The sequence below is a fragment of the Cicer arietinum genome, chromosome 4 (assembly GCF_000331145.2).
Source record: "Cicer arietinum cultivar CDC Frontier isolate Library 1 chromosome 4, Cicar.CDCFrontier_v2.0, whole genome shotgun sequence".
In the NCBI taxonomy this organism is placed as follows: Eukaryota; Viridiplantae; Streptophyta; class Magnoliopsida; order Fabales; family Fabaceae; genus Cicer; species Cicer arietinum.
In genome coordinates this window covers 56,938,729-56,948,274 of record NC_021163.2, presented here as the reverse complement: position 1 = coordinate 56,948,274, position 9,546 = coordinate 56,938,729, and the positions used below count along the sequence as shown (strand labels likewise).

Genomic DNA, 9,546 nt, shown 5'->3' with positions numbered 1-9,546 from the left:
TTATATAAAAATAATCGATATAAGAACTAATAATTATGGGTGAGTACATAAATATGATAAATCCAACTCTAAATTTTGAAATAACCAATTATAAATCTGAGGCTTAGTATGTTAAATAAGACTAGATACATATTACTAAGCAAAAAGCATGTAACATGACATGCATTAGGAAGGAACTAACCCAAATTTATGTGATGAATAGCTTTGTTTTGGGGGGATGGGGGGTGTTAATAAAAAAAAACATAAAAATGAGAATGCATGAGAACTAGTGAAAATCTTCATCTTAACTTTTTTCTTTCGATAAATGAAAATTCATTAATAAAACTTGGAATTCAACACGAACAAAACTCTAACAATCTTGTAAGAAGGATTGCATAGGACCTACACAATCACGAGTTGTTACTAAGGTGATTCACATTCTTTTCCATGTTCCCTTTTTCTAAACCACCCTTTTCCAAGTCCAATTTGTCTAAGCTTTCCTTATGATGAAGATCCACTTTGTTTGGTTCTTCAACAACTCTTCTTTTCCAGTACTTGCAGTGGAGTACTAGCTGGAGGATTCCTAAGGGAGTTCCAATCACACTTGGTCCCTATTAAAAGTAACAAACAAACATCATTGTCAAAAAGATTATCTTAATAATTATGTGAAATTTTATTTATTAGTATTAGCTTATTATCTGAAAATGACACATACCGCAACGAATATATCCCGAATGAGAAGTCCATAACTAAGCCACAATAGACTGGCCAAAAATGAACACAATGATAAAGGTAGTGGCATGAATTCCACACTCTTCGTTTTTATCACTTTCTTCTGCAATAAACAAAATCAAACAAAATTATGCTAAGTTATACCATTTTTCCAACATATAATATTTTATTTACTAGGTCCATAAATGGCGTGAAACTAAAAATATCATTCTAAAGTTAAAATTCTAATTATGATTAAAAGTGTTTTAGTGACTAATTATTTTCACTCAATTTAATTTTATATGATAATTATTATTTTTAAATATTACTTATTTTATGTTTTAATTATGAATGTTTTTATAGAGAGCTTAATACATGGTTTTATACTAACATTCCATACACCAACTCTATTTTTGCATATGAAAACCATCAAAATCAAAATATACTGACAAAAGTACAACGACGCAACAAAATATTTGTTTTTCATTTTTCAATGAATATTAATATAAAACTAATTTACAATAATATTTTAAATTGCAAAAATAGAATTTTAATTAAAAATTACTAATTAAAAATACGTGTATCAAACACAAGTTACACATTTTTTATTAAAACAAAAAAGGTATATATTTATAAAGATGCAAAATTTAGGTTTATTCTTGTGATTAGAACTTAAAAGTTAGATTTTAGTTAGATAGTTTGATAACATGTCAAAGTATTTTATTTTATTTTTCAAAAAACAAAACAACTTTTATTCATTAACTTCTCATAAAAAAGACCAAAAAAATATTATTGGAATATATACTCTGTTCCTCTGTTTTGTTTTTTCTTGTAGTGTCTCTTTGAAATTTCCTTTTTATGTAAACAGAGAGATTGTACCTAAATTTTCAGTGGAAGAAAAAAGATGACTCACCATCACAACCAAAGGGGATGCATACATTGCTATTGACACCCCCAATCCTGAACTACCAACAAGTAGCTTTCTGTGTCGATGATCAGGGAAGGCAAAAGCTGATACAAGAGCAATGGCACAAAACACTACAAGAACTGGTACTGCTACCATAGCTACCTTCACCTGTAAAAAAAAAAATAATAATGAATTTCACAAACCACATAATTTTTCATGTTTATTTTAACATGTGTGGTCATAAAATTTACAATGTTATTTAATTTGCAGATAAGTTTTCAAAACCTTCGCGAAGTAGTTTTGTTGTTGAACTTGAAATTTATGTTTTTCTTTTTTTAAAATTCATGTGTTTCTTTGATTTAATTTTCATTAAAAAGCAATTTATAACTTTATAATTTTTCACTTAAATTAATAATAATTTTTCTCTTTCTCAATTTTTTGAAACAAAAATTTGATGCTATAAGAATTTTGACTGATGAAGAAATTATTGGTTGATTCAAAATATATGAACTTTGCATTTTCATGCAAATAAGACAAATATTGATAAAATAATATTGACCAACCAAACAATTTCCCTTGATCTTGAAAGAAATTTAAAATAATTACAAAATTTGTATGCACATCATTAATTATTACTCACTAAAAACACAAGTGAAAATTTTTGTAAGGTATTTTTACAATATTTTTTAAGCATAAAAATAATTTAGAAGCATAATAAATACTACTTACCTTTCCTTTGGGTGAAGAATACCAGAAATAAATAAGAACATAAGATAGCTCCAAAAAAATCCCAACTCCATTAACAGTTACAAGAGGAAAATTTTCCCACTTGTTGCTTACAACAGGTAAACCATACCAAGTGAAAAGGAGACAGTTCAATAGTGCTATGATATAAGGAACACATGAAAATTCCTCTGTGCTTTTTTTCCTTATGACCCTTTTGAAAGTAACACTGCCCAAGTAAAATCAAGGAAAAAATTCAATAATTATGGAGTATTAAAAAATAGTTTGTGATATTTTAATTTAATTATATAATGTTATGTAATAACATACGTAGGTGCAGCATATAGGGACACTGAGGCAACATTCCCTGCAACAAAATAAAACCCAAATGGGTCACTAATTTTTTTTTTATGTTGAAGAGAAATGTATTATAGTGATTAATTAGTAATGCATAATAATAATAAATAATAATAATAATGCTAAGAGTAAGAGGCTAAGGAATTAATGAACAGAGATTTAGTTAGTACCAATAACAGCAACAGCCATACGAAGGCTTTCTGCCATGTTAAGATATTTGCTCTCTCTCTAGTGAGATGAAATGAAGATATTTTGTGAGAATACACTTGAGGATGCTCTATTTATAATACTTTTAGTGTACTGTTCAACACCTAGGCATGATTAAATTGTTAAGGTAAAAAAAAGATAGAAACTTCAAAAACATAGAGAGAGAAGCTTCTCTATTAAACTTGAGAAACTATTCTCTCAAGAGTTAAAGTAGTGTCTAGTCTTTTTTATCTGCACAAAAGGATGGTAATTTTTTTAATAGTAATATATATATATATATATATATATATATATATATATATATAAGACTCACTTAAATATTTTGGAGATTAATTCTAATCTTAAAAATTGGATTATAATAACAAAAATATAATTTTAATAATTAAAAAAAAATTTAATTTCTATAAAATTTCAGAATTTTATTAGTTTTTATAAATAAAAAAACACAACTTTTTAGTGTTTGATTTTTTTTTATTCTCTTTCAATCTTTATTTTAAAAAATTATTTTTTTAAATAATATTTTTAATTCTATAAAATTATGATAGAGATTAAAAGTGAATAATTTTTTTTATAAACTAAATTTAATCCAAAATCAACTTCATTTTATTATATTATAAAATTTTGAGAACCTTGTCGATTGTTATGAAAATTGAATATTATACGCGTACAATTGTAAAAATTAATCTTTTGAGTCACGTTGACTTACAAACAAACTCACGTTTAAGAATGTTTTAAAGGGCATGAACTAGGATGGTGTCGGAACACATTGAGTACAATGGTTGGTGGTGAAAGAGAGTTACCACAGGAGAGTTAAAGGTACTTGTAAATACTATAATGTTGAAGTCAATATAACTTAGAGATAATGAAATATATGTATAAAAAAGAAAAAAAAATGTTAATTTTTTATTTATTAATATTACACATTTCATCCTCATTAATTTGGGAAACAAGTCATAAAATGAAAAAAAAAAATAAAAACTAATCATTCTTTTTATCAATATAAAAAAACACAAATCTTGAAGAACGGTTTGAGTTATTCAAACTTAAATCTAAATATATTCCATAAAAGATTTTAATATATTCTAGCATCAACTTGCTCTTGAATACTAGGCTATATATAATCTAAATTATTTTTTTTAATTTTCTTGTTTTAGAGTTAATGGTAAGGTTCAACAGACAAGATACACAGTTTCTACTATCTTTGATTGGAGAATTTAGAGTGGTAGATGGCACTAGATTTGCACCATCCCTTTTTGACATATTTCCTACGTGTCACATGAAATTTTAAGTCCGTTAGAATATGTTTGGCTATGATCCTTCTTTGTTTTTATGAATACATTTTAATAAGTGCTTTGTGCTTTTATGATGGTTAAGCATTATAGATACCAATAATGTTTTAAAAAAACATTACTACTTGAAGTGCTCTGTTTTTGATGATGTGGATTCCATTTTCTAGATATATGGGAATTCATATGACAAGCCACAGATTAAGTTTTTTGGAATTGTATTGTTGGCTTCCTATGTTTAGAAATATATCTTTTTAATTTCTTCTACTACCTTCAATTTTTAAGATGGTAAAGAAGATGCTTGAGGCAAATTTATTTCATTCTTACATGTCAATGGGGTGTGACATCCCATCATATCATACATTATGATTATCACTCATATTTCACTTCGACAGCAAAACGTATATGTTCACCTAATGTACCAATTTTACATAATCTCTCCAATTCTTTTTCTTTTTATTTTTTAAAATTATTTATCTCTTTTATTATAATATTTTAATCATTTAACATCTCATTTTAAATATTTATCTAGTCAATAATCAACAGTTGAATTTTTATTTATATTAAATTATTAAACAAAGTAATGTATTTTAAATTTATTTTCAAAATTAACGGATCACCGCTCATATATATATATACTCCTATAGTCACTCTTATAAGTAAAAAAGTAGTCTAAATTTTTGGTCATTATTATAAACAAAAGTCAACTATTTTTGATTTATTTAATGTTAATATTTCTAATATACTTCTACTTTAATAAAAAAATATTTAATATTAGTAGTTGAGTGTTTGACATTCAAAAATATAATTTAATAAATTTGAATTTTATTATGTATAAAATTTAAAAAATTACTTATACTTAACTAATTTTTTAATAATAATAAAAAAAATACTTCTAATAGTAACCCAATGTATATATACATATAAGAGATGACGACTCATTAATCATATTTCCAATATAATGGTCTTGAATCATAGGCAAACTCTCCGTTGGTACGAAAATTACTAATTGGGTAAACCATCATAATAGAAATAGTACAAAAAGGAGTCGATAATAAGACTACCCAATGAGAGGAAATAGAATTATATTATTCGAATTCTCCCACAACCGATAATTCTTTGAATCTTGAAATAACAATTTCAAGTGGGTAGAATAAAACTCAACTCACCTAAAGGATTTAAACGATGTTCCATTAATAAAATCATTAGCATAACACTGCTCCATTTCACAGCTAAAAAGGTGGGTTTATACTTGTTGATAGTTATGCTCAGGAACATGAGCATCCTCCTACATTGTAATCCACTCTAGGTTGTTACTTGTTACTTGTAGCAAATTATTAATTTTTTCGATGTACAAATGTGAAATGTGAGGTTGGTTCAACTCATAACTTTTTTTATCATTCTAATTAGGAATGAATGTCTAAACGGTTTCAGTTAATTCGAATTTTTGAGTCATATATAGGTTGAATTGCATGATGAATTTTTTATTTTTGGTTTAATTTTTAAATTCAATTTTTAAGAAAAAATATATTGGTTTATCCATATTTTTGTCAATACTTTAGTAGATTTTTATCAAACAACACATTTATCATACTTGTGATGTGATGAATAAGTGAGACCGAAAGACCCACTCTTAAAAATTTGAATTTTTAAACCTATAATTTTAAGTGAAACGGTCGAATTCAAATAATTGTGGGTTTATTTTTTCCACATGCACCCGACTAGTCAAACTCATATATACTCAATGTGCAAATTCGTGTGATCCGTGATCTGCTATAACTCGTCGGGTCGGGTCGGGTCGGGTCGACAGGTTCAAATTGTTGAACTCATTAGCCGAACCAAATATAAACGGATTTCAACGGGCTAGGTTGGGCCAGACCCGAAAGTGACAAGGTACGGATAAAAATCGAATTAAGTTGGGTTGGGTGATCGGGTTGGCGGGTTGATCGGCGCCTATTTACACCCCTACATATAATATCATATTGTTCTTTTTTATTTTTTATTTTAAATCAAATATATACAAAAAATATAAACTTAACCCTCCAAAATCAGACATTAAATTTCATGTTAAACTTAATTTTATATTTAAAGTTTAAAATTTTGTAGTTCCGATAAATGTTAGAATTTAAGGGTTTGTTCAATTGACAAGATAAGTGACAAGATATGAATAAGTTATCATATCCTGTTTGAATTCTGTATTTGATGAACCAACATAATGTGATAAGTTTATCCAAAATATTATTCAATCTTGTATTTCTATTTGAAATTTCTTCCTGCATATGAGATGAGTTAGAAATAAGTAGAATATGATAAAAAAAATTTATTTAATTATCTTTATAAAATATAATTTAATATATTAAATGGCACTATAATAAAATTTATAAATTATAAAATTTAAATCTAATAAAATATAAATATAAAAATTTAATAGAATTTGATATTAAACATAAAAATGAAATATTATTAATTAATTTTTTAAAAATTATGATTTTATCAGAAGGTAATTTTTTCTCTTTATATAATTTAATAAATTAATATTCAAAATTATAAATATTTGAAAATTAATTAAAAATTTAAAATAATATAATTTATTTACAAGAATAATTTTAGTAATTACATAGAATATATATCACATCTTTATTTAGATTATATAACGGATAAAATAAAATTATTTAGTTACTTATGATTATGGGTGAGCAAAGTTTAGTTTTGAATTAGAACCGTTTAAAAACTAAACTGAACTGAACTGATTTTCAGTTTGAAAAAACTGAATCAAATTGTTTTTGTTCAAGAAATTGAATCGGACCGTTTTATAAACTAGTGAACCGATTTATTGATTTGAACCAAACTGAATCGATTTTGTACATATAAGCCAAATTTTACACAAGTACTCCTAATTACTTTTAAAAATAAATTCGGTTCTAATTTTTTTTAACTAAAAACCAATTCGGTTCGATTTTTTCAAATTAAAAATCAGTTTGATTTGATTTTTTCAAACTGAAAACCTGTTCAGTTCAATTCTAGTTTTAAAAAATCAGTTCGAAAATAATTTAGTTATCAATTTTTATAAATCAGTTGAGTTCAAAAATAGTTTGATTCAACTCAGTTCAACAATTTGATTCAGTGTTTAGTTTTTTTTTAACAATCCTCCTTATGATTGATTTTAAAACGTGTTATTAATTCATTTGTTTAATACATTCCTATATAGCCGATTTATGAGTAAACAATCATCGTTGAATTTCAACATAGCAACAAGAAGCCAATTTGCTTAAAGTTAATGTGATATGATAAGACTCATTAAAAGCGATATAAACAACTTCACCCAACTATTACATTTTGAGATGCTCTATAAGAAACATAAAACTATAATAACCACAAATTAATTAAGCATGTGGGGGAGACCTTTGTGGTGCAACATATTTCTCCTTTTTAATAAATGCGAACCAACCAAGAAAATTAAGTTAGAAATATCTAATCTCAAACATTCTTTTTTGTTAGTCATATCAATGGACTCTTTTTAATTGAGACTGCAATGCAATTAAACGAATCAATATAAAATAATATAAATTTAAAATTTAAAATGAAAATTATTTAATCTTAATCAGAGAATCGAGATGGGGTGACTATAATGCATTCAACTATGAAAAATTCCAAATTCTGTTTGATTCTGATTAATTTGGTAAAATTCCTTTAAAAAAAAATAAAAACTAATTTGGCTTAACAGGCTGGAAATTAAAAATCCTTAAGCATGAGCGCAGCAAATGGTTTCTGATGCTTTTGGCATGTTTGATTTTGCATTGGTATTTGGTGATGGTATTGAAATAAAGAAGAAGAATATTTAATGATATGAGAGAGGTTATGTGGTAGCTAGCATAGCATTGCTCTGTTCATACAAATATCGCCTCCAACGGTTTCTAATATGCTTGCAACTTGCAACTTTTGCAACGGGCTACTGCGTCAAACTTATACTTAAAAAGGTGACTTTTTTACACCTCACCGATATACCATTCATCAAATTAAAAAAAGTATGGTTATTTTCATTGAATAAATGATTAATTTAATTCATTGTTAAAAATTATGGTCAATTCAATTAAGAAACTATAATTTTAGTTATACTCTATTCAATCAAAATTAACTATATTTTTACACCTGGATATATAAAAAAGTGAATTTCCATCAAATATTTTACTTTTTTATTTTGACTTCAATTGAATGGCATGGTCATTTTCTAGTGCATTTTTGTGGAGTATAGAAGAGGCAGACCGGTTAAGTAATTAATTCTAATGAGTATGAGGGTAAACTTCTTTTACTTTCTTAAAAGTTATAAGTTAAATTACATTTGTGGTCCCTTAACTTAATTTTAAGTGACAATTTGATATTTTATATTTTAAAATATCAATAATGTTATCCTTCTTTTTATAAAAAATTCAAAAAAATCATCAAATTTTTCAACCAAAACCCATAAAATTAATAATCATCTTCAGTATAATGCAAATTTCATCAAATTCATAACTCAAATATTCAAATAAACTCATATTTTCATCTTCAACAACATCAAATAAAGAATGAAAATATGAGTTTATTTCAAAATTTGAGTTATAAATTTGATTAAATTTGTATTTTATTGAATATGATAATGAATTTTATGGGTTTTGTTTGAAAATTTTGATAATCTTTTTTTGAATTTTTATAAAAAAAAATGACAACATTGTTGATATTTTAAAACATAAAATATCAAATTGTCACTTAAAATTAAAATAAAGGACCAACTCGAGAAAAAAAAAAGATAAAGGATTAAAACATTACATGAAATTAAGTTAAGGGATCACATATGTAATTTACTTAAAATTATATTATGTTCAATTTTTTAGACAAACTTTTAGTAATTAAATAACTAAGGAAAAATAAAAATTTAATAGAAGATATTGAATTTTTAACCTTCTACTTAATACTTGTTTAGAGTCTCAACTCCCAATCTTTTATTTTGAAGATTTAGATTGAGTGTAGTGTCATTACGCACAATCAGACAGTTACATGCATCTTGGTCGTTGATCAAGATTAGATAATCTAAATTTTTAAACAAGTTTTAATATTTTTTTCTTAATTTTAAAATATAAAGTTTTAATATTTTCATTAAACAACTTAGAAGTGTATAATTACATGCAATTTGAATCCTTATTTTAAAAGTGCACATTAATGGGAGAGGAGTGGTTAGGGTGGATATAGGTTGGAGCTAAGAGGGTTCAGAGGGGTTGTGACAGTGCAATTGCATACAATATATAGATTTAAGCATAAGTTTCAATTTTGACTCGACCTAATGAAGCTGGTGCGATGGACCTATGTTATGGACTTAAATCCTTAATTATATGTATGAAA

The 9,546-nt window shown here is 25.6% G+C and overlaps 1 protein-coding gene across 1 annotated transcript; it reads right to left on the bottom strand.

Moving 5' to 3' along the window:
* Positions 1–277: 277 nt before the first annotated feature.
* Positions 278–2,986, bottom strand: LOC101504169 (bidirectional sugar transporter SWEET3). Its single transcript, XM_004498340.4, has 6 exons — positions 2,848–2,986; positions 2,651–2,687; positions 2,327–2,549; positions 1,604–1,765; positions 695–814; positions 278–590 (listed from the first exon to the last, which is right to left on the bottom strand). Exons 1-6 carry the CDS (start codon positions 2,882–2,884, stop codon positions 390–392), a joined length of 780 nt encoding a protein of 259 aa, XP_004498397.1. The 5' UTR covers positions 2,885–2,986; the 3' UTR covers positions 278–389.
* Positions 2,987–9,546: the final 6,560 nt, after the last annotated feature.